This window comes from Cydia pomonella, unplaced genomic scaffold (genome assembly GCF_033807575.1).
Source record: "Cydia pomonella isolate Wapato2018A unplaced genomic scaffold, ilCydPomo1 PGA_scaffold_161, whole genome shotgun sequence".
Lineage (NCBI taxonomy): Eukaryota > Metazoa > Arthropoda > Insecta > Lepidoptera > Tortricidae > Cydia > Cydia pomonella.
Genome location: NW_026907803.1, coordinates 877358 through 904891, shown reverse-complemented (window position 1 = coordinate 904891; position 27534 = coordinate 877358). Strand labels below are relative to the sequence as shown.

The 27534-nt window shown below is 37.1% G+C and overlaps 1 protein-coding gene across 1 annotated transcript; it reads left to right on the top strand.

Moving 5' to 3' along the window:
- Nucleotides 1–1589: 1589 nt before the first annotated feature.
- Nucleotides 1590–27088, top strand: LOC133533403 (serine/threonine-protein phosphatase 1 regulatory subunit 10-like). The gene is made up of 5 exons (XM_061872374.1): nt 1590–2098; nt 8617–8714; nt 8794–9068; nt 9985–11112; nt 25394–27088. The coding sequence occupies exons 1-5, from the start codon at nt 2096–2098 to the stop codon at nt 26875–26877; spliced, it is 2988 nt and encodes a 995-aa protein (XP_061728358.1). The 5' UTR covers nt 1590–2095; the 3' UTR covers nt 26878–27088.
- Nucleotides 27089–27534: the final 446 nt, after the last annotated feature.

Genomic DNA, 27534 nt, shown 5'->3' with positions numbered 1-27534 from the left:
GCTCAACCCAGGAATGTACAGCCCAATAATTGGCGTCCATGATGGACGCCAATTATTGGGCTGTACATTCCTGGGTTGTGCATTATTTGGCTGTGCATTAGTGGCTCCCATTATATAGTGTGACTGTGACAGATGTCAAAACGGTTTATTTTTTTTATATTCGCCCTTCTGGATCAAGATTGATCAAGATGGTTAAGACATTCCTCCACTTCGGCCAACGCAAACTTATGGTCCAAGCTGAACTATAATATTATGTGTCAAAATAACATTTTGCCTCAATGTACAACGTTTATTTTCTAATATAGAAGAAAAATATTTCTTTTCTATGTATTAATAAAATAAAACTATTCAATAAAAAATATGTAAGAAATTTCAATGTTATAGCTGGTGAAACAACTTTATCAGTAGACAAAAAGAGCGAAATTCAAATTTTCTATGCAATAATAACCCTTTGCGGCCACATTTATTAAATTTTCCGCTTTTTCTACTGACGGAAATGACAGACTATTTATGTTTGTTGCATTGCATACAACAATTTGTTCTCATGCGTTTGATTCGGAACTACCGAGTTGACCGAATGCGTAGGAAATGCACATGTGGATGAATAATATGTCTCTCAATTCTTAAGGGATCTATACATTTGACGATTTGGTATAGATAGGTCGTTGTGATATTTCAAGGTCTACTAACTTGGCTCAGCCCAAACCCACTGATTGTGGATAAACGTTCACATTTCGGATTAGCTCAGTGACGCTAATAAATAACATGTTTCTGGTTTATGGAGTCAAGTCTCATATACGTAGCTCAAGGCAACGAAAATCCCTTAAAATTGACTTGTTTAAAAGTTGCAATTTTGTGAACATAAGTATCTAATCATAAAAAAGTTAAAAAACAAGAGGAGCTAAAGATATATTTTAAGACCTTGATGCACCTTCCTGAATTTAAAAATTGATCAGAGGAACACCGTGATTCATGAGCTACGTTGAAGATATATACAGCTACTAAATTCTTGATGGTCCCTGGCCGCAGACGCATGGAATTTTTCATACGGAATGTGTAAATAAGACAGCGCTGAGCATGTGTAGAGCGACGTGCCGTTCACACATGTCATTCATATGGAAACCGGATAAATGCTGAATTTAAGAACTGACAATTGAGAGATGATATATCCTATCGTTTCTCACGTATTGCGGTGTCCCTCTTGTCAGTTACTACATTTAGGAAAGTGTAACAAGCTCTGTAGGTGTAGACTACTTTTTTCGGGTTCTTGTTAGATTCATTATATTCTGCTCAGGTGTCATCTCAATACAAATATTATGCCCAAGCTGTTACAAAAATATTTTAGTCGTTCACGGTTTATTATATAGTCAGACCAAGCTAAGTAAGATGTTGATAGCGCAGACTGTGCGAATTTTATTGTATGTGAAATTATGACGTTTAAAATAACACTTGCTCAGTCTGTGCTTTCAAAATCACAACTGTTTGCTTGGTCTAATCGAGGCCAAATTGTTACATGTATAGATTCCTTAATAATCAGTTTGGCCAACTTAAAAGATGTGTAATCATTCACTCACTCATCCGATATAAGTGCGGGGAGGGGGAGGAAACTACTCTTGAATCGTTCGATCGATTCGTTCTCGTTCGCCAGCCGTGCAACCGAACGGACTGAACGGCGTCACTGGCTAGCCCGACCTAGATAATATTTTTACTCACTGATCTTGTATATTTTGCGTGTATCTGATATATTTTGATCTATTCATAATATAATACTGTTATTTGATGCAGTAATCTAGTTTATAAGGAAAATTCGTACCTAGATTTATAACTACGTAGTAGGATTAGGTAATAGTAATACTACCTAAAGAATTCGGTGGAGCCTTTAAAAGGAACATAAACTCAATAGTGATATAAACTAACTAATAAGGAACTGTATGGACTCTCAAATTGTGGTTTATTCTTGTGCATAAGATAGAAAACCAGTCGTTTCACTGACTTACGAAATGATGAGCCGCCATGTTGCCTCGGCACAACAGGGCGTGGCGCATTCGTGAAGCTGTATAAAAATAAACTGAAGTAAACTTTTGTCAGATTCATCATGGTAAGTTACATTTATATTACATTATTAGGTAAAATTTAACCCATAAAATCTGTATTATAGCTGTAGTCCATTGCATGCATGTTGTTGACGACCTCGTTTTATTTGGACTTTGGACTCGTTGAAGTTGTAACAAATGTGGGGATTTTAGAAAGTCTATTTCACTAATTAAAGCAATTACCTCGGTATATTTAGAACCCACCATGGCACCCACGGACTTAAAACTATTTAAGATGACTCATCGCTATTGACGTAATGACACGGATATGATTCTTCGTTAAATTAATACAACGTGGCTTTCACAAAGCAATGTTATATACTCAATACTACGCAGAAACTGATATCATGTTGCAATCTAGGGCATTTTATTATTATTTGATTGCTATCTGAAGTGTATTTTTTTACTTGGGCCCGGTCAATAGTATAACCGTATCCCACATGTAGTAGGTATTAGTTATTTAAAACTATTTGTGTCCGCGCCTTCTCCCGCTTAGGATTAGGTCTGTATTATTTCCCCTCAGCTGCAGGAGCTGAATTCGTATAGGTAAATAAATTAAATTTCATCAGAATCGTTTGTCATTTAGCAGTGATAACTGGCAGTTGCGTTGGCACCTGATGAAAATGAATGTCCAAAAACAAAAAACCGAAAATTCTCACTTTCGTGATGCCTATTACTTATTCTGTGGTGATTCATCTCTTTCCTTTCGCAAACGAGTGTCGCATCAATTCCTATTTGCCCAAAAACAACAACCATGTATGTGTGTTGCAGGAAAAATATTTGTGTATAAATTGAACGTAGTTGGGCAAACGGTTTCGGACCAAGACACCGACAACGGTATCATATGTTGGGGCTTATTTGCATTTACCTAAGGTTCTAATTCCCATTTTATGTGCGGCGACGTCGCATCGAGCTGGTACCAATTGCATGACGTTTTATCTAGATTTATTTATTTAACACGGGTTTTACGAGACAGTTCTGTTACCGTTTAACATTCTTAATGTTTTTATTATAACTTAAATATTGCTAATTTATTTTGGTTTGACAGCAATTTTAACTTAACTCTTAAAAGATTAGAAACACAAATAGTCAGTGCATTAAATCATAATTCTGACTTTTTACTAATTAAAGGTGCGTTGGTATTGTATTAATGTTATTGTGGCCAAAAATACACATTTAGGTAGCAATACAAATCTGCGTCGACAATGTATGGCCACGGCATGCTTGACGTTGCACTTGGCCTTGGCGTGCAGACAACGTATAGGCAAAGAGAATTGATTATAATAGAGAGGTAAAGTCTGAGAAAAAAACGTACCCCATATTTTGCCATCCAAAACAGATGGCGCTGTTCTGGGCCATATGTTTTGGATGTCAAACTATGGGGTACGTTTTTAACGTTTTTTTTTTTTATACTACGTCGGTGGCAAACAAGCATACGGCCCGCCTGATGGTAAGCAGTCTCCGTAGCCTATGTACGCCTGCAACTCCAGAGGAGTTACATGCGCGTTGCCGACCCTAAACCCGCCCCCCCTAGTTGAGCTCTGGCAACCTTACTCACCGGCAGGAACACAACACTATGAGTAGGGTCTAGTGTTATTTGGCTGCTGTTTTCTGTAAGGTGGAGGTACTTCCCCAGTTGGGCTCTGCTCTAGATCTAGAATGACATCCACTGGCTGTACCCTACCACACAAAGCGAGATGACATTCACAATGCCCATACATCTCTTTTGGACGTAGTTTAAGGACGTACCCGGGTCCAAAAAAAACGTACATCAACTTTTGACAATCAGAGTTTACTACCGCAAAATGTCTGGAGCTGTTCAGCGCTATCTCGTTTAGCTGTCAAACTCGAAGCACGAAATTGTCGCATCTTTGGCCCAGAACCCACGTAGCGGCGGCGCGGTGTGACTATTCTATGACGAAGTAGGTAAACCGCCTAGTCTGCGCCCACGACGCCGCGTCACCGCGCGGCGGCGGGGCGCCGCCGCCGTGAGCCCGGTCGAGGCAGTTTAGGGCCTCCGCTAGCTGACGCGGACGTCCGCCACGTGCGCACGCTCGCGGGTCCTGAGGGCCTACCGCGAGCGAACCACGTTCGACGTGTTGCCTCTCTGTCGCACTTGTAAATTTGTACGTAAGCGTGACAGAGAGGCAACACGTCGAACGTGGTTCGCGGTAGGCCCTCTGCTCCCAGGCCAAATCCGTCGAACGCGCCCGCGCCAGTTAGCGCGGTTCATACAATTTCTTATTAGACGGGGCGTCCGTTCCGGATAATCCGCGTCAGCCAGCGGAGGCCCTGACCCACACCGCAATACAAAACTTCGCGCCGCGCGACGGAGCGGTGGCACGCCGCTACTTGGGTTCTGCGACTTACTCAATCAATGTGTCTTTGGTATAGGGGATATATAAATTGTATATAGCTTCCGCTTGTTTTTTGTTAACCCTTTGAACGCCACGCCTATCCTGTGCGGCGCGACATCGTGAACCTTGTTGGACTGCACGAAGGTTGATATTAGGCTGTAGCCTCGCGCGTCAGTTGATGTCTTTGGCGTTCATAGGGTCAAATCTTTATTATTAATGAAATTGCAACATTGGTAAAATATTTAAACAAGCAATTTTAAAAGGGAGGTTTATTTCCGCGAAGCAATAATTTTTAACTCCCCCGTTCTTGGTTTTGTCTATCTTCAATTGGTAGGTCAAAGTTTGCAAGCATGGTGGCCTCTCCAAAGGTCACCAATAGCCGGGTCCACACAGAGCGAGCATACGCGCGAAGCAATTTCCTCACGCACTATACGGTCAGTGTAGACATGCCTCGGCCGAGGCGGCGTGCGCGTTTTCCTCGCTCACACTGGCCGTATTGTGCGTGAGGAAATTGCCTCGCGCGTATGCTTACTCTTTGTGGACCCGGCTAATAACACAGAATAAAGTTAATAATAGTAATAGAAACTTCCTACAAATTCGAAGTTTGACAGTGATTCAGGGACGAATCATGTCCCTTTCTAATGTATGGCACTATCCCTTTCGGCTATTTAGGGTTGTCAAATTTCAAGTCATTATCTGTGGTTGTGCACGCAAAGGAACGTCAAGTTTTGGCAACCCTAATAATTGCTCGTAGCAACGCTGACCGGAACGGAGCCGAGAGCGCCCGAAAAAAGTTTTTCACTCCACTTCCAATAGTCACAAGCAATTTGCAATACTTTGCGGCATTTGGTCGATCAATTGAATTCTTTACTTTAGCTTAAACACTTCACACACCTTAATTCAGTAACTTGTCGACAGAAAATTTAATATACAGCTGCGTCCCTGTCGTCAATAAAGTAAGGTGTGTGAAGCGTTTTTTAGCCATCAATTATCTAAAATTGCATGCCATTTGTTGTAATGTCTACTGGACTGGAATCGAGAGATGACTCTGTAAAATAAAGATGGGCCTGATGGCCCATCAGTGAACCTTATGTTAATGTCTTACTGATTAGGTTGGTGAGGTGTCAATTAACAGGATATTATGGTAATCCATAAAAAAATATTATAATAAATAATTAATTACATTTAATAAGTATACACGTTATCTATTGTCATTTATTAATCATCTAGACAATTCGTAACGCTATTCTTCGTTTTTATAGCATTAGAAAAAAGATGTAATCGATTTTGACGTGTCTATATTGAAACCGTTTTAGAAAATAAGTTGCTGCTAATGTAACAATTACGTAGCATATATCATCATTTACATTCTTTTGGTTTCATGAGTAACTGTCTATGTAACGCTGGCACTTTATACTTTCTTTGTTTCTGTTATATCATGTAATTTAACGTGTTTGTGTTTACGAATATAAATTATTCTATTCTATTTTATAGAATAGAATAAAATTTATTCACTTGAACAACAAAAATGTAACAAAAAGTGCTATTTATCAATGAAACGACATATCGAGATTGTTTACCCTTTTCTAATGCAAAAAAAACGAAGATTTTTTTTTTTTTTTTTTATACTACGTCGGTGGCAAACAAGCATACGGCCTGCCTGATGGTAAGCAGTATCCGTAGCCTATGTACGCCTGCAACTCCAGAGGAGTTACATGCGCGTTGCCGACCCTAACCCCCTCCCACCCTCGTTGAGCTCTGGCAACCTTACTCACCGGCAGGAACACAACACTATGAGTAGGGTCTAGTGTTATTTGGCTGCGATTTTCTGTAAGGTGGAGGTACTTCCCCAGTTGGGCTCTGCTCTAGATTTGGAATGACATCCGCTGTGCTGTGCCCTACCACACAGAGCGAGATGACATTCACAATGCCCATACCTCTCTTGTGGACGTAGTTTAAGGACATACCCGGGTCCAGAATAGTCCCTATAGACACACCTCTGGTCTTCAGATCTGGGTGCGTAGACAAGATGCCACTCGTTCACGCTCCGTAGCGTAGCATAGTTCTCTCTCTATCACTCTTCCCTATTAGTGCGACAGAGACAGTTGCGTTTCGTTCTCTAAGCCTTAACTACGGAGCGTTAACGATTGGCATTTTGTCTACGCATCCTGCTCAGTGTCATCATGTTACGTGATCATAAATTTAGTCTACCATCTTCATAAATGTATCAGATTAGAGCCCAATCGAATGTCGGGAAATGATTCTAATTAAGCTTCCAAGATGAATTTAGTTAAATGCTTGTAAAAAGGTCCAGTTTTCGTTGCAACTAAAAACTTGAAAAGTCCTCAAATATAAGAAAAATTTAAGATTTTTTTTGGTATGCAACATCAACAGTCGGCAAATGCGTAAGGTGAATCATCTATTGTTTAATTGAATATATTAAAAGTGTCAAAGATTGTTTTAGTAGCGCAAGGATGACAAAGTTTAAAGTGCAGTATAGCCTCAGAAATGGAGTTTTTGGAAATTCGTAGCGCTTTTTTAGATCACAATACGGTTGCCAAAAATTTAATTAGCAATCTTGAGGCCTTTCTCTAGGGACTTCAGTGATTTAAATCCTGAGTTTTTACTTTCAGTCGATAGAAAAAAAAACACGAACAATACGTCTAAAATGCACTTTAAAAAATTATAAATTTTTTTACACATCAACTAAAAATATGAACATTATTTCTAAAAATGGGCATTATAATGCTCGAGGGAACTCAACGATTAGTTTTATTATTAGTAAAACAAAAAAAATAAATCCAAAAACATGATATCCGCGGTCCCGAGCACGCACATCCATCTCACTCACGCTTACGCTCAGTGAGAAGAAGATGGACCTACTGGGTGAATTTAAAAAGACTCTTTGACATGCCTTTTCAATTAGATATTTTGCTGAAATACCTATATCGTATCTATTTCATCATAAAATAAAGGATTTGATCAAAATACAATAAACGTTTTAACGATACTTTTGGACAGGTACAGTCACTTGCAATAATATCTTCAACAACAAAGTGCACAAATATTTATGATATGCTTTTATGGGTCTACAAATAAGATTGTATCAGATATTTTCACACGCTTTACTGTGTAAGATATTATTGCGTATGACTTTACGAAGCCCCGAATTCCTTTAAATTATTATCTTGCAAAACGTGCAAAAAATGGTCCAATTTTTTTAAGAGTTTTGATAAGTTTTAGAAGCACCACATTCCCTTATAAAAGTTATAAATTTGCCCTAAATAATTTAAATTGGGTCAAATTCGTGGATATTTTTCAATATTAATAGAAAATAAAAGCAAAATGAAAAACTAACGAACGAATTTAATGATGTTGTTTAATATTTTTTGTGTTTTTTGAGTAGCCACAGTATTATATTGATTATAAACTTGACATTGATACGAAATAAAATCACTCGAGCCCTTGGCAACTTTCTTTTGTATATTATGATATTTATGACATTTAAATTGTCAATGAAAAAATTAAAGCACCAATAAATTAATTTTATTATATTATAGCTTAATTTTAACCCTTTACCGCATTTGCAACCATTTATGGCAGTTATAATATTCAACTCTATTGATAGCTATTAAAGTTGAAATTTAAATAAATATTTTTTTATAACATGACATTTTTTATACATAAGTTTACACCGCTAAAAACAAATACGAATCTACTACTATTTGATGGTTGAATGCCAAGATGTTGTCACAATTTGACGTTTAAAAACAAAGGAAGGTTTATTTACAGGCCTAGGTGTGTAAGACTGTATGAAATTCCTTTACATATCATCTTCACTCATCGCACCGGATACGTAGTATTTCCGGGCCTATTTAGTCATGTCAACTTTCCTTTGCAAGTTTGTAAAAAAATAATTACAATACAATTACAATACGTTAGGCCGTCTTTGATACCAAAAGAGCCAATTGAACCTTAGGTAAAGGCATAAAGTGAGACCTTAAACAACATATGGCTTGGACATATGGGATCTGACTAATCATATACATACATACTTGACACTCTTAGACTGCTATTACTACCTTTGTAGAAATTCTTGTTTTTAACGACATTACGTTACTTATGAAGCTATTTTGAAATATAATAATATTTGTTTTTTTTTACAGCCACGTATTGACCCGATCCAATTATTAAATTGCCTCAGTGTACTCCTGTCTCCTGATGGTGGTATTAAAAGCAGAGATGAAGTTCAGAGGCTTGCCAAGTAAGTCTTCATTTCGTTTACGTATCTTTTATGGCATTTTCATGATTAGCTATCTAATACATTTATTTCTTTTTTTCAGCCTTATGACAAAATTTTCAAAAAAATTGGTATCTAAGTGCATATATATTCAAATATTAAAATGTACAGAAACTGATTTATTGGGTTTATTTATGGGATCAGGAGGCTGGCGACTTGTTCACATGTGGCTAACAGAAAGCATAGTCGCCAAAAATTGGCCTTTAGTTCGAGAACTATTGGAGCTTTTGCTATTATGTCCTGTTGACATAGAACATTTAAAAACAAATAATTGCCCTAAACTCGTCAAAGAATTGTCCAAGGAGGGCAATCAATTTGGTAAGTGAAATGTTTTTATATTTATATACACCGTGGTTTTTTTAAATTCCGTTAACTTCTGGGTATGGTTAAGTACATATAAGGAAATTAAGTGGCACATATACTGTTATTGTAACACGGGAATTATATTCAATTCAACCAAACATTTAAAAACTATGACATTTCAATATAATTCCGAACAGCAATCATCCGAGATAGCACTAGCGTTTAGTAGCAAATGTATAAACTCATACTAAACACTAGTAATTAATAATCAATATGTAAACAGGCCCAGCCAAGTGTACACGCTCGTAGGGGCTTTATCAGATAAAAATAAATTATTGGTTATCTCAAAATTTTAGTCAATTAGAATACCGGTCTTTGAGTAATTAAGTAACTGAATTTAAGCTCAGGAATGCACCCTTGATATTAACGGACTTAAAAAAATATTTTTCTGTTTGTGGATGCGCTAAATGTACAAATTGGAACCCGGTGACGTGTAGCGCCCGTAGGCAACTGCAGCATTTCTCGCCGCTCCGCGTCAAGTCGTTGTGTTAGTTTCGAACCCGACTGCATACCGCAGCGCCGTGTGTAGTTGGTTCCGAGTTTTTCGTGACTTCAGCGGCACTACTGATCTCGTCGCCGAGCCCGACGTTATGTAGCTGGATTTGTGTTGCTGGCTTCGTGTCGCTGAGTTCGAATGGTATTTCATAGAAATGCATAAGACACCAGTCACTACGCGGCGACGTGTCGTCTGCAGTCGCCTCACGTCGCCGGGTTCCAACTTGTACCTTAACAACCCTATCACGATTTATTAGTTTTCCATTTCCAGTAAATTTAGAAGCACCTAGTAATTTCTAAAACTGGTATACCTGTATATTTCCAGTTTCACACGACATGCTCGTATATTTTATTAATATAATATTTCTTGTTGTAGCTATTCGAGCACTTGCTTCAAAACTAGTGGAGCAATGGCTTAAAACCGTAAAAGGTGAACCTGTTATTCCTGTGCTATCTTCAGAGATCCCCCAAATAATATTAGATGCACAGAAAGAAATCAATACGGACTTAGCTATAAAAAGCGACGTTCCCGACTTTGACAAAGCAGATCAAGATGAATTAGAAATAAAGTCTGAATACGTTAAGCAAGATGTATCTACTGAGAAGATAGAAACTAATGGACTTGATGATAATAAAGAAGTGTCAGATAAAGAAAAGGAAACTTTGCCTGTTTTGAAGATTACATTAAAAGATGGAAAGCAAATATTATCCCAATTAGATGACGCAGATAATAAAGTTATAGAAAAATCCTCGGATAAGGAGAAAACTAAAGATAAACATAAAAGCAAATCTAAAGAAAAAGAGAAATCGCATGATAGTTCAAAATCTAGTTCCTCAAAACATTCGAGTAAATCTGTATCTTCTAGTGACAAACGTAGAAGTAGTAAATCAGATAGTCCTAGTCACCATAGCAGTAAGGATAGGTCTAAAGATAAAAGTAAACATTCTTCTCATAGTTCTAAGTCCAAAAGCGATAGCGGGCGCAGATCCTCTAGTGAAAAATCCAGCTCTTCCAGTAGCAAATCTAAAGAAGATCGTAGCAGCAAGTCATCGTCTGAGAAAAGCAAGAGTAAGGAGAAAACTAAAGATGATAAAAGTGAAAAGAAGAAGGAAAGCTCCGAAAAAACGAATGAAAAGTCTGATGAAAAACCAGGACCTCCATCTATTCATAAATTAGGCAAAATACCGAAATTGAGTGATGTTAAAAAAGAAAAACCTTCAATATCGATAGAAGTTAGAAAACCAGATGAACCTAAGCCTAAGACTGTAAAAACGTTTCATTCTAAATTTAGAAAGCATGGCCTTGAAGAAGAAGTTAAACCTCCGCCTAGTCGAGCTTCACTTTTGAATAAAAAGCCTCCTCCCCCTGCGTTACCACCCACAGTATCGATACCTAAAAGACCATCTCCAGTACATAACGAAACCCCACCAGAGAAAAAGCCTAAAACTATCGAACCTGTTGAAAAGCCTGGCGCTATAAAATTGATACCACCTAAACCTAAACGTAAGTATCATTCTACTATTAACTGTATTGGTACATTATTCATTTGTTTTATTTTTGCAGGTTTCGCTCCGGGCCAAAGCCAAGTGCCTTCGAGTGTTATTAAATATTTAATTAGATATTTCGACAGTGGTAAGTCAATAATGTATAACATAAAGGGTTCCAAAGTGATATTTTTATCTGTAAAGTATTTATTACAAATAAACGGTGAATTAATACTATTCTTTCGTTGAATATTGACCTGATTTGTTCAAAGACAAGCGTGAGGTGCATACGCTAGCCCGGCACGCGCCTTCATTGGTTCCGTGCAAGACTCGCTGCAGTGCTGTTGAGAACAACTGGTCTCTACGGCTGGAATCTACTGCTGTCAGACAACCAAGGTCCATACGAAAAGGAATAAAGCTACTACTTACGAAAGTTTTGACATAGTGTACATTAGATAATATGCGACTGGCATTTAAAAACATCGTTTTGAGTAACAAATATTGGCTGTATGTAAAAAATACTCCGGATTTATCTAAACATGACGTAATTACGCGGTCCATAATTCTTTTTTTTTGTACAAACGCTTATATATTTACAAGAATTGTTGACCGTGTACAGACTTGATTAGTGTTATTACAAATCAATACACATGTGAACACACCGAGTTCTACGTCATACACAACTATCTATACTACTATATTAAGATGCCAAAAATCGTAATAAATGGTGCTTAAAATAAAATTCCATTCCGGAGTTGCCGCAGTCTCAAATTTGTGACAGCAACAGAAACAAATAAATAGTGATTAAACTCTGAATGCCATGCCAAAATTATTATATTACTATTATATTTTCAAAATATGTCTACGATGACAGTATGAAAGATCAATTTATTTATTTGTCAGTCATTTAATGATTAAGCATGGACTTCAACTCTTAAGAAAACCAATATATGACGGGTTTTGAAAGATAATAATTTGTCATACTTAATACCGCGATCTCTCAAACTAGAGACTAATGATGCACATCGAATTAAGACATTTACCAGCTGTGAGCTTAAACCCTGAATTTTATTGTAGGTAGCACGCAAATCTGTAGTCTGCGGTTTTTATGTTATTATAATTAAAATTTGCTATTCTGATATCAAGGTAAAATTTGAGTCAGTCCATCATGCGAGTAGCTGTATTTATAAATAAGGTAAGGAGATTGCAACGCGACTGAAGAATCCTCTTTTTCTACTCGAAGAAGTCTCCGGATCAACATTTACAATCTATGCGCGCCTGAGGTAGCTTGACCTGAATTAAAATATTCTGCTGTACAAGGTCCTCGGTCTTAGATTGTGATGGTTTTGTTCAATCAAGCCCTTTATAGAATGATCCTCCGAGGTTACATATATGGCTTGTCGAAGACATTCGGTACCTATACTGAGGATATTTGATTTTAATAGATCCAACTGTATTGAAGTAGGGTTGCAAGAGCTAAATAGGATGAGTCTTATCATGAATTTTCAAGAATACACCGTGGGGCCGGTATTTTTTTGTAAATTTCGTTTTGTGTTTAAGTGTTCGGGAATGCGTTGTTTAATCTGTCTCGTTGCTGGTACCCACGGTGTATATACACAAGAAGGTGCATCCGTCGCTTTGTCGTTAAGTACAAGGTAAATTAATTCTATAAGATAATCCCCTTTCATATTTGGTACTTTTAGCAGAATAAATGAATAGAAAGAACATAATTGGGAGATCCAATGAACGGTATAAAAAAGTGATAAGAAATAGTTGGACATTGTTTTTTAGGCTTTGATGTCGTAGGTATACGACGTGTACTTTTGATAAAATCGCAAACTTTAGGGAGTTGGTTTTAGTGCTATGAACAGATTTTCTAATAGAAAATAAATTGACCGAGTTAACTACCACAGTGTAATTCGTATTTGAAGCAGCTGTGTATTGCGAACATAAGTCAGCCCAATATAAGTTGGCAGCGATTTTGACAGTCCACACAGTGCAGGTATTATTTTAAACGTCAAACTTCTATGATTAACACTTGTACAGGCTGGGCTATCAAAATCGCTGCCGACTTATCTTAGTCTGACTCTAGTATACTTGGTGACAGATTTGACGCCGCGTCAGTGCGCCGTTTAAATTAAGATAAAGATTGCGTGGTATTTCATTACGCAATTATTAAAAAAAAAGTGATCTCTTTTCCTAACAAAATAATTCAGCACGCAATGTATCATCATTACTTTGTATTTATTCAAAATGCTCTCGCTGACGCGACGTCACAATCAGGGATGTCACGAATGTCGCATTCTTCATACTCGCGAATGCTAATTCGAATGTCCAGGATGCGAATACGAATAAAGAATATATTGTAGTTCTTATCATTCCTAATTAGAAAATCTGTTAGTACATAAAACATGTAATCTTAGAAAGGGATGTTATAGTGTTGAGAAATGCTGTTCACTTGTTTAAATGCATTACTTGAAAACAGTTTGTGCGCATTGCTGATACGCGAGTTGACGAGACAGGGCACGAGCTGCGCACATTCGCAAAACATACGCGTCATTTGATGCGAATGCGAATGTTGAAAATGATTCGTATATACGAAAGCGAATATTCATGACATCCCTAGTCACAATTGATAACTACGCAATACATTGTTGCTTGAAAAAAACGAAAATCAAGTATGCTCTTTTAATTAAGGTAGAATTAAAAGAATCTCAACATCGTTTCACAACATTAAATACCTTCTTCTCGTTTCATTTTGCAGTTGCATTAAAAATACACGTTGTATAAAATAGGATTCTACAGCCTACATTAGATTATGAGTTCATATCAAATATACACGTTTTATAATTATTTCTAGTTGAACCGTATAAATAAATAGACAGCCCCTGACCATATACCAATGAACATTAAAAGTCATAAAGTGGGCACAGTCGGCACGGCATATATAAGTAAATTGGGGCATTGTGGCATTGACCTCGCAACAGCCATAACTATACCTATCCAAAAATCATGCACATGCTAAATATCACTGGTGCAAACGTACTTGAAAAGTTGAAATGATGAAGGCGTAAGTCTGTCATACCATACACTCGCCGTGTGAGCAGTAGCCTTGCCACGACTGCCTTAGCAGTGTCAAACTGACTCATTCGTTACGCTAACGTTTTCGTAGCTTACTTTCTATACATCTCGCTCGCTCTAATATACGAAAACGAGCGAGACGCATAGAAAGTAAGTCACGCACACGCTAGCGAATAGGTCACTGTCAAACTGGTGGTAGCGGTGGTTACTTATCCTGCTTGGCCATTCACTGAATTCAACGAGTCTGAAGCAAATAATTTTGATGTGTACACTTTCTTGTTTTAGACTGAATGATGATGATTTTAAATGTTTCATGGCCCAGAGCCCAATTGATTATAATTAAATAAATTAATAAACCTAAACTACTCGTGCACACAGTTCCATCGTCAGATAAGCTTGATGGGTACTAAATTATATATCGCTACCTGGATTTAACTGTTACCTGCAAAATAAAATATATTTTTTTAGATTGTCAGTTTAAAATTAATAAACATGTGGGTATATATAAAGCTTGTTAATAATAAAAATATTAATGAGATATATATTTAAAAATAATAATAATTCCAAAATATTGTAAAGCTTATCGCATTTTGGCTGCTCCTGTTGGTAGGCACTTAAAGTATCTCTGAGAACAGTAACTAGATTAAAGTGTAGATGAATATAAATTATAAGTGGGCTACTGTGAATCCATAGATAACATTTCTTAATATAGTAAATAGTAGTGTAGTAGTAGTAGTAGTAGTAAGATTAACAGTTCTACGCTAAATGTGGGATTAACGGACAATAAATATCAGTAACATGGATAATCGATCCCTGGATATACTCTTACATGATCAGTCATTGTCTCTGCTGACAAACGATTTTTCAAAGTAGGCTTTTCGCACTCACTATTCCGCGCCATTCGTAATATAATTGCGTAATGTTCTTGATGATACAACAGAAAATGTACGGGTAGTGACATCTCTATTTTTATCAGCATTGCAAACCCCACTATAGCATTAATTGTTGGGCAGCAGGTAAAGTAAACTATCCTATTAGCTGCACCCCACCATTGATTGGTAACTTCAACCTATTAGGGAGCAGTGACATTCTATAATAAAAACCGGCCAAGAGCATGTCGGGCCACGCTCAGTGTAGGGTTCCGTAGTTACTCTTCCGTCACAATAAGCTAAACTGGAGCTTAAGTATAGTAAATTGTTAACCAAGGGATGAAAAGGTACCTTTCACCAGAGTTAAACAAATAGGCAAATTTGCATAATCAGTACCTAATTAAAGTGAGCCTTTTTACTATGAAGGGAAAACTTTTTGCGATAACTCAAAAACAGCTAAACTGATCATGTCCGCTATAGTTTTCATTTAATGTCTTTCTTAAGCTCTACTTCCACGATTTTTTTCATATTTTTTGGACTTATTTCAAAAGTTAGAGGGGGGGGGGGACTCATTTTTTTTTTCTTTCGGAGCGATTATCTCCGAATATATTCACTTTACCCCTATTAGTTTTGAAAGACCTTTCTAACGATACCCCACACTAGGGTTGAAGCGAAAAAAAAATTTCACCCCCACTTTACGTGTAGGGGAGGTACCCTAAAAAAAATAAATTTTTAGATTTTATTGTACGACTTTGTCGGCTTTATTGATTTATATATCCATGCCAAATTTCAGCTTTCTAGCACTAACGACCACGGAGCAAAGCCTCGGACAGACAGACGGACATGGCGAAACTATAAGGATTCCTAGTTGACTACGGAACCCTAAAAATGGTGTCGACGTACTTTACGGTGCCTGTCACTGGGTAGTTTACCTTACTCCTTTAACGATTTCCTATAGTCCTGATCGCGGTGTCTACACTGACCACTCGATCACCGCGCAAAGTTGTGGCTGAGATGTTAAGTGGCCACTCTTTTCCGATACCTATCTCAAGATCTCTATTCGCGTCGCTCTAATTCGAACTGATCAATTCAAATTAGAGCGACGCTGTTCTCTATTGATTTTATGATAGCACACGAATACAGTAAAAAAATTCGGCTTCCGATCCGCGAAATTTATATTTTCGCGGTAGGGCCCTCTTTCTCATTGACTTATTTGAACGAGAGCTTAAACAGTCCATTTTCCTACACTTAACTACAAAAACTCAAACCTATTTTTCGAATTGGATTAAATTAACGAGATTCTCACACTGATGCGAATCCGCACGCCGCTTCGTAGTGTGAGTGAGATAGCGCTACGTGCATAGCGATGTCCCGCACGCAGACCGGAGCAACATGCGGATCCGCAACCAATGTGGATATCGGCATGACTTGTCATCGTGATACCCATTGGTAACGAGAGCCAAACTATCTGATTTCATTCCCTAACATGAAATATACATAAGTGGTTTATCTAATCATTTTTTAATCTAAATTCTACATTAGAAAATAAAAATTGCTTAGCTGAGTATAGGGTTCTATAGTTACCCGTCTATTAGAATTAGACTGAACGGGTGCTAATTGTACATGATACTTATACAAATATCATGTACAAATTGTGCATAACAAGCAAAAAGGAGTAGACTACGAAAACTGCTTAACTGGTAATGTTCGCTAATGCTTTTATTGAAGGTCTTATTAGTCTCTATTTTGACGATTTATTTTTTTCATATTTTTGGCCCCTATTAGTTTTTTAAACCTACCCAACGACACCCCACACCTTAGGGTTGAATCTAAATTTGTAGGGAAAATACCCTTAAAAAGTTTTGTTTCTAATTTTTACTTTATCTTTGCTATATGATTGCTATAGCTATATGATTGATTTATGTATCCATGCCAAATTGCGGCTTCCTAGCGTTAATGATCACGGAGCAAAGCCGCGGACGGACAGACAGACAGTCGGACATAGCAAAACTTAGTCTTCCTAGTTGACTACGGAACCCTAAAAACCACAGTCAGTTGTAAATAATATACCTACGCAGCCAAAACTATTTCAAATCCAACTTCCTATTAGCAATGATAATTAAGGATGGTGACAATAATTATAAGATTTAAATGCACTTGCAGCTGGACTGTATGTGAGATGTTTACTTACCTACTTAAGTGTACATGATCATCGCTCTAAATAGGCTTAACCCTTATGCATGATTTTTTTCCTTGCCTAAAAAAATGTGGATACTTAATGGCGTAATAAACACGAGAAAAAACTAAACCATTTCTTTTTTCGCTGAAATTAGTCCTAATAATCAAATGACGGATACAGCCTTCACCATGCATTGCCCGCAAAACCAGATGGCCCTTATAGTGCCTATGACATTATTTAAAATCTAAAATGTTTGTAGGTCTGTACTGTACCCCTAGTGTAAATTTATTCGACAGCGAAACGTGACGTACGCGTTTGTGTTTAGTCTCATTTGAGTCATTTGTATGGGATTTTGAGATTCCAAAACGTCCCGCTTGGCGCGCTGTTTCTAAATTCCCATACAAAATGAGACTAAACGCATACGTCACGTTTCGCTAACGAATAAAATTACACTAGGGGTACTGAATTAAAACATTTTCGCAAATATTATGCTTATAGTACACGTAAATATAATTAAGAGGGAAGAATAGCTTTGCGATCCTAGCGAAATAACGGTGCTTTTTCTAAGAAATTCCATTTCGGGAGAAAACGTTTTACACTAATTCTGAACAAATCACATTGATTTTGATGTTGATCGCTTCAGCATAATATATTCTAGGTTTATGTTTCGCTATTCAAAAAAAATCTTTAAATCTAGCTAGAAAACATTGTGTCAATAACATACTAAAAATAATATAGGATGGAAAATATTTAGAAGGGGAAAAATGTTTTCTTTTTTTGTATGGACGATCATGTGGTATACTTATGTGCGGAGATATATTTCATTCACCTATCAGTACCTGTACTTTCCGAAGGATCCATGTGAAATAAAACTAGCTACAAAAACCCCGTTATTAATATTTCTATAGATACCCACATATAGTACGATGCTATTATTTCGATGTCAACTTTTAGCTGATATCCTGTACAGGTCAACGACCTCGTTTTTTAAAAAAAAAGGTTAAAACGTAAAAAGTAAATTTATGACGACAATTTTAATCTTTGATCTTTGTTGTTAATTCTCGAGCAATTGTGATATTTATGCCCTTATGAAAATGGACAGATAATTGGGTACTTGACACATGTTGAATATTATAACAAAATTTAGTTAAATGGATAGAAAATTAGCCATCTATTATAAAAAAGTGGAATTTAAAAAATTATATTGAGATTATAAAAAAATACAAGGCTCCGAAATCTCAAAAAAAAAATTTTTTTTTCTTTCAAAAATAGAAAAGAGAATGGTACCATTCGATTCCTTACATTTTATTGAAAAATAAATTGTATGACAACTATACACATAAACGCAATATTTCAGGGTCAAAATGGCAATTTCCTTGATCTTCCATACATTTAGGAGTCTTTGAGATGTGACGTCACATCACCTTATCATTTTGTTAGAGGCGTTTCAATCTTCGAGTGCGAGCGTCGGACTTTAACTCTCATTTCTGATCTTTGTGTTGCTTAAATGCCATGAGTCCTATGTAGACATTTGATCCTCAGGAAAATCAAGATCGTTTGACATTATTTACAAAAAACAGTCAAGTAGCCAATTGTACATTAACCAAGTGCAGTTGTGTGAGGCAGCATAAAAACTTTAAAGAGGGCATTTTTAAAGTGGTTGAGAAAAAATATAGGTATTGTGATTTGTCCATAAAATTCATCGTACTGTACGCGGTTCACGGCTCCATTATACGTGTACAAACATTACATTACATTAAACATCCCTAGAGTAAGGACACAACACAAGTAGAGAGACGCATGGTTTTGTTGGTTAATTTATATATTAGAAAATATAAATTGCCTTCCTTTAGTTATCTAATTAATATAAAGTAACCTACTTACAAATAACAGCCGATGCCGGTTGGCACAATTGTTCCGTGGGTCAAACAAAAATGATCTAGCCCGGGAGTGAAGAGGTCGTGCGTGGTGGTGGTATTTATTGTTCCTCTATTATACGAAAATGACTTAATTTGCCCTAGTTGCTAAAAGCTGGCAGAAATATAGCACACAGATTAACCCGTGGAGCCGACCCGTTCCCCCCTGTTTTTGAGGGGGTAGCCACGGCACTAGGTATCTCAAAGGTACCGGGCTGAATCAACTTTGGTTGACCCAAGCGGCATCGCCTGAGAAAAGTGCATACTGCTCCATACATCTCTAGACTTGCTAAATACGCTAGTATTGTAAAGTTGTTGGGAATGCATAGTGTAGGCTAGATCCAACATGATCAAATATTGTCAACTTACAAACTGAAAAGTTCATTAAATTTACTACATGTAAAATCATTATGATATGTGTTACAACATTGTAATCAAAAAAATAAGTACTTAGTTAAAAAAATATAGTTTTGCCATCAACTGAGTAATAGACATAAAAATATATTAGTCTTCCTTTTAGCAGGCCCCTCTTTCCCACTGGGCACGTGCCCGGGGCCCCCAACCTCACGGCCCCCGTTTTTGAGTGCTCTAGGGTCCCCTATTCCTGAGTGCCCAAGGCCCCCGTGTGTATAAAGACGGCCTTGCCATTTAGAATCACTTAACAAAATAAATATTTTTCTAGTTTTCAAAACAATTACTTTGGTTATGTAGGCTGCTTCCAACACCATGAATTTTTAAGGGTTAAACAAACTAATTATTATTATAACACCGTCTGTGGTCTGTATTCTATTATCTGAACAGGAACCGCAAATTGTGAAACAAAAATGTGCTTAATTGATTAGGGATCCACAAGTTTTTACAACGATACATGCTGTCACAGTATTGTAGTATCGTATATTTTAATTTAAACCATAATAATAAATAAAAAGTGGCTGTGACTTGACCAATCCATAAGGGTTCCGTTTTTTGCCATTTGGCTACGGAACCCTAAAAACCGATCAAGTGCGAGTCGGACTCGCGCAAGAAGGGTTCCGTACCATTATCTAATAATCAGTTTTTTGTATGGGGGCTCAACTGGCTAACTATGTAACTATTACGGTTCATGAGATACAGCCTGGTGACAGACGGACAGCGCCAGCGGTGTCTCAGTAATAGGGTCCCGTTTGACCCTTTGGGTACGGAACCCTAAAAATTAGATCAAATTGACACCAATTTCTAAGTTCGAATTGACTTTCGACGTGCTCGTGGAACTTGCACAGACTACTCTATCCTATGAACAGCGTTGCTTTGTTACGTAAAATTTTCAAACAAAACAAAATCAACTTTATTACTCATGTCGTGGGATCAAATTTCACTGGCAAATTACGGACTTAATTTTATGGCCGGGTCTTAAGAGACTGAGTAGGTAATTCCTATATAAGAGGAGAAACGTACCCTTTTTGCTATTTTCATACCGCCTTACTTTTTCATGTTATTTTAAACCAATTTTTTCGTTTTAAAAATAATCGAGAAAATCAAAATGGTTTTCTGTATTTTTTTTCATAGCTCATGGGATGGGATGTTAATTTGCAGAGTTGCTTACCGAATCTAACTAACCCGACCTACATTGTAGAAATGGGTGATTTAACTTTTTAAATAATTTTAATAAACAATAATATGCAGTAGTTCATAAGTAGATGTAGACATACAATAGACACTTATTATACCTACTGAGAAATGTTACCTATGAATATCTCAGCCCAGTAGTCTTGTACAGTCAGAATCAAAAGTAGCGGATCAAATAACGTTTCATAAGTAACTACCATTCTGTAACAGCTTAACAAAAAGTGATGTCTTTAATATAGAACAACTAATACTGTAAAATATATACTATTGAACGCGAATTTTAGTAATTTATCTATATTTGGAAAAGTTACCCGGAATATCAGATACTTTTGGCGCGTTGTTTCATCCGCTACTTTTGATGCTGACCGTACGTACTCTCCTATCTTGATACAAATTCTCTCGGCTCTGCCCTATCAGCCCGCGGCATCAGAGTAAAAGTCTATCTATCTATTTTGCTTAAAGATTAGTTTGATTAACATGCTTACTTAGACCGACTCACATTGCATTACCCTGTATTGCAGGGTGGGCGCGAACAAAACCGTGTATTTCTGATGACACTTATTACGTAAAAAAAAAATATATCAACATAGGTCGAATATCCTTATTCTTATATTTAATTTAGTAATTTGCTGGAACATAATAATTCAGTTTTGTTCATCCGCATTTTGTAAATAGTGGTCGGTTTTCGGTACTAAATAACAACTGACAGCGAAAGGGTTATTATCGACATCTGATCGGAGAGTTTTTCCTTGTTAATTTAGTTAGAGAATCTTGTGAACTAAGGTTTTTACTCATTTATGTTACTAAATTTTTACTCTTATACCCACGGGAATATATCGTTAATGTTATTCGAGGGCACCCTGACTTATCATGTGTAATGTACTTACATACTTAGATATTGTTATCTAGCTTCATCTCTAAACTGCTGCCAAATCAGCTAACAGACAGATTTTTGTTTTCTTAACTTCACACCGATCTGTATGGTGAACGGGATTTTTACTCCTATTTACTATTATTTTTAGGGTTTAAAGTGGTAAAATTAAAAATAGAAGAAAAACCAATTTATAGGGCTCTAAGCGGAGTCCTCCCCTACACTAAAGTGAGGATGTTTTTTTTTCTTTTCAACCCTATGGTGTGTCGTTGGATAGGTCACTCAAAAGGATTAGGGTTCGCCTAAAACCATTTTTTGATAAAGTTCATAATTATGGGACTCGTCTGAAAAAAATTTAGTTTAATAAAATAAATTATACTTTCAACGAAAGCTATAGCAAACATGATCAGTTAAGCCGTTTGAGTTATCGCAAAAAGTCTACCTCCGTTGAAGACCGCTTATTGTGATGGACGGGTAAATACGGAAAATTATACTGAGCACGGCCCGACTATGCTGTAGGTAATATTATTTCCCTTCAGCGTGCAATCCCAAAGGCTTGAACGATTTTAAAAAGTTAAAAGTGTTTTTACTCTGTGATTCAGATTTTCTAAATGTATATATTTAATTACTTTATTGTAGATACACCAGCGTAGGTACCTTTCCGATTATAGATCGGTCAAATTACCGGTATCGGATATGGCACGTACATAATAATTTCGAGAATTAGCCGAAAAGGAACCTAACTGGCCGTCCAAATTAAAAAAAAATACTATTTAAGTTTTTTTTATTGTTTTTATTACTACTTGCGAGTTAGCGACACCTATATATATATATTTTGATAATAATATTATACGCAATTTAATGATTATATAACCTTTCGTTTTTCAAAAATATTTGTTTGGATCAACAAAGTACTTATCAAAAAATTAAATTATATGTAGGTATGTAATATTTCATATTCAGCAAGGGGCGATTTTAACATGGCCGGCCAGGCCCTTTATAAAATGTAGGCACGACGAGTTGAGTTCCCATAGAAAATTTGAATTTCACGTCTTTTTCTACTGATTAACTGGGTGTGCCAGAGTATAAATGCACCGGGCTAAATAAATATACGTGGTAAAACTTACATCGCAAATTTCTTCAAAATCGGTGCAGTACCTAGTTTAGCGATGAAAAGCTACCAGATAGACTAGTTTATTTTTTATATATGTATAGCATGAGTATAAATATTTGAATATATAAAAAGCATCATATTATAGAGATATGGCCATTGCAGAGCGAGCATATATTATGACCATGAGATGAGCTGCCTAGGTATCTACTCACTAAATCTTTTGGCGATTGGGAATTCGTCAGACTAGCTGGACTAATAACTTGACCCCACCGATCGGTACCTACGTTTCTAAGATCGGAGTCGAGAGTCCACCTCTGTTATAGTGGTTAGGCTTCTGCAGAGTCTGCATATCAGTTAGAAAGCTACGCTTAAAGTATGCCGAGTCCCTATTCTGAACTTGATTACTACAGCCTAGAACTCCTATTGTAGTTTTTCGTAATACTGAACTACTTTTGCGTCATCTAAGGTCAAAGTTTTCCTTGTCTGCCAATGACTCGACCGCTGATCACTTTGCCAACCGCGAATTGGTTAACTGCATGTCATATTAAAAATGTTCGTTCGTAATACAGGGTGTTTTTTAGTAATCTGCAATAATTAACGGACGAACATATAAGTAATACTGAGCAAGTTTTACTATGGGATACCGCGAAAAAAAATTGACTCCCATAAAATAAAAATAAAACATTTCATTTATTTCGTTGTAAAGTCATGAACTTACATAAAATCTAAAACGTGTTAAGTAATAAATAATGTCAGTCTATAACGCCCTGCTAGGGCACTTCAACATCAGACCAGCCAAAATGTATGAAACAGCCAATTTATTTTCGCGACTTCGGGGTTGGTCCCATGGTAAAAGTTGCTCAGAATGACCCATATATTCACTCGTAAATTATTGCAGGTAACTGAAAAAACACCCTGTATAAAAAGGAAAGACAACCATAAGTTTGGTTTAATTTGCCTAGCTTATTATGTTTCTATTCAAAATGACCTTTGTTTCTAGGCTTTAATTTCTTAGCATTATTGCTATAGAAACACATGAACCATGCGGCTATGCAACTTTGTTTGTGCACGTAGTATATCTAGATATAAAATGGTCAAGAGAGATCGTTTACCTACTGTAACAAGATACACGTAAGAGCAATGAAAACTGGTCACCAAACATTTCCATACACGAAGTGACCTGTTAACATTGTTCTTGAGAGTAGTTTTTGTTTGCGTAGAACACCTAGGTACATAGGAAGAGTTCTACAGCGACTACTTAATAGAATAAATTTAATATTGCTAGACCACTGAGGGCACCGAGCGATGTAAACAGAAACGAGACAGCCAAAGTGGCCAAACATATTGCAACACTTCTTTGTTACATATTAAGGGGTCATCCATTAATTACGTCACACAAATTTCTAGGTTTTTTGACCCCTCCCCCTCTCCTTGTCACACTTGGTCACATTTAGCAAACCCCCCCTGGTGTGACGTCACATTTTCGAATCAGAATCGAATTGGGTACTATTAATATTTTATCAAAATAAATATTAGTAATTATAAAACAAAACCGATTAGGAAAAAATAAACACATAGCTATATTACGATTATCGTTTCTAAAACTCGTTATATAAATGTACAGGGAATAAAATAAAATACGGTTGCATACTAATGAAGTTAGTTACGTCACAAAGTTTGTGACTCTCCCCTCCCCCTTGTCACAACATGTCACATTCTCTTGACCCCCTCCCACCCCCTAAATATGTGATGTAATTAATGGATGACCCCTAAGAGGACTTAAGAATAGGACTTGTCTCGTTCGCTCAGCTAAACTATTAGTTTAGCACCCATGCATACAAATATGTAATACATGGGTGCAAAGGGGTAATAGTTTTACAAATTGTACGTCTGATGGATTTAGACATGCTGGCCCGACCGCGCGAAAAAGCCAGTCATAAAGTTATGTTTATCACTGCAAGATGCGCTAACAGGTACCTACTGACATAGATATACGTCACTGATAATACTACGTACCAACCTACGTATTGTAGATGGTGTATACGGATATTAAAAGCCAGACATGCCGATGTAAAAAAAAAAATTGGTACGACGTAGGTAAAAATCTATTTTATTATTTGGTCTTTTACAGCTGCAGAGACTGCAAATAATTAGGTGAAAAAAAATGGATAACGCTCGGCTCGAAATAATATTGATAAGAGTAAAAAACAAAACTAGAAACAGTATTTCTTATATTTTAGCTTGAAATCTAAGACTATGGCTATCGTGTGAAAACCAGGTCAAACTTATTTTTTGTACTTTCTACCTGCGTCATACTTTTATTAAGCTGGTATTAGATAAATACTTAAATTAATGTGCCGCTACTCCTTCCTTTCCCTCAATAATAACTTGCAAATGTATTCTTGGTATAGGCATAGGTATGTTTTGCAATGAGTAAATTGCATGTATTATGTTCAATTATGGACCCATATGTTATACATTGTTGACTTAAGTAGGTTTACGCTTAAGCTATTTAATAAAGGACATGACACTTTATTGCTTAGGTATTCAAATTTCTGCGTTCTTAATTTTTCCATTTCGGAACTGTCAAGAGTCGACTTGTACCACGTCGATAGACGTTCGTAATACGGAACATTTTATTAAAATATGTTTTTTTATGTTACAGCTATGCTGTTATTGGAGAGCGACATGTTTATGGATGCCCTTAATGCATCAGCAACGAACAAAAAGGAGCCAAAGAAGAGAAAACGACGTACCAGCGGTTCTAAGGATGGAAATGCGCCGACTGATGGCTCCCCACCACATACTCCAAATTCCATTACCAGTCCAACAAGCGAAAGCAAATCAGTGCCGCCTAGGTTTTATCAAGATACTTTGGATACGGAAGAGGATAAAGATAAACCAGGCGATAAGGTCACCGATAGCAATGACAACAAAGACTCGTCGGATAAAGAAGCTGAGGAATCCATGGACACCTTGGAGCCGCATACTTTGACGGTGAATGGTTTAAAGGGTGTTTTATGTTATCACAAGAAGAAAGGTCCCAAGAAAAGCATAAAGTGGAAACCAGAAGCCGAACTAGAAGAGATTCAATACTTTGAGCTGGATGAAACCGAAAGGGTTAATGTTACTAAGACCTTCACAGATATGAAATATCTGGAAAGGATACATGAAAGAGAGGCATTCCAAAAGGGAAGGAATCTTAGTAGTGAAGATGTTATGGAAGAGAAAACAAGCTGGAAACCACTAATTCCTATTGATGCGAAAGGACAAGTGCATGTTGACCACGGGAAAAATAGTAAAGAAAAAGACATACAAGCTATTCGGCAGAAAGGGACATTACAACCCCTTTATTTCCATAAATCGATGATACCTGATTCTCCATTAGAACCTGACACCGAAACGCATACATACTCGGAACCAACTACTATTCCGTTAGAAGATGTTACTGGTAATCAAGATACTACCAGCGACTTCAGAAACATGCCATGGCCTGAACCTAAAGGCAATGCTCCACCAGTATCGAGTAGCAATATTAATATGCCAGCAATGTTCCCGAGTAATATGACACAGTTCCCGAACGGCTTTCCACCTGCACCCTTTCCAGGTGCGCCTGGATTTCAAGGACCTCCTGGAATGGGGCCTGGCGATTGGCAAAATGGTGTGCCTCCTCAAATGATGCCAAATGGTATGCCCCCTGGAATACCACCGGGAGCGCTCGCGCCAGGGGCGATGCCTCCAGCAAATATGCCGCCAGGTTTAATCATGACTCCTGAAAACATGATGATGACTCCAGAAATGTTCGTAGGCGGCCCGAATGGCATGTTCCCTCCTGGAATGGTTCCAGATGGGTTCAATATGCAGCCAAATATGTTTCCTCCCGACTTCAACATGTCTGGTCCACAGGGACCTCCTGGCGCTGATGGATTTTCTGGTCCAGGAAATTTCCGTGGCTCTATGAGAGGCCGTGGTTCCAGCGGTCACTGGCGTGGCAAAAACTCGGGCAACTGGGACGGCCCTCAAAGAGGCAGGGGTGGACATTCTCGTGGAAGCAAAAGGCCTGTTTGTATATATTTTCAAAGAAAAGGATCATGTAGACAAGGCGACAACTGCTCGTTTTTACATCCTGGTGTTAATTGTCCATATTAAACTTAAGTAATGCTACTGTTGTGTAATTATAATTAGCTTAAAAATCTATTTTGAACTCGATAAATTATTGGAAGAATATATTGTCGAGTAAAATAAAGATAAGTTAATTGATTTGTAAAGACTGGTAATTATATTTTAATTGTAAATTTGTACATAAAATAGGATAGTGTTTATATAAAACGTAGCAAATAAAAGTTGCAAATTGAATTTATATTTGTAAATACTATTTTTTTCTTCCTAACCTGAACGAGAAAACTATCATAAATCAGGATGGTTTTAAACTCAAGTGCGACTTACAAGGAAGGGCATTTTCTCCTAACAGGTTGAGTTTGGGCAGCTAAAAAAAAATACGTGTCCGTTATTTTAGACTACTCTATAACATATATCAAAATGAATCAAATCGGAGTCGGACAGTTGGGTACCCTTCCTTGTTAGTTTTACATCTTAATTTACTTTCGAAATCACAGGATTGCTTGTGGAAGGGCTAAGTTTCACATGGTACCTATATAGTTTATTGGGATTATTCCGCAAATGAACTCAGGGGGCCCATCGCGAAAATCGAAATTCGCAAATTGCGGGGATCTTTCTCTTTTACTCTCACAAAGACTTGATTAGAGTGACAGAGAAAAATGCCCGCAATTGACGAACTTCGATTTT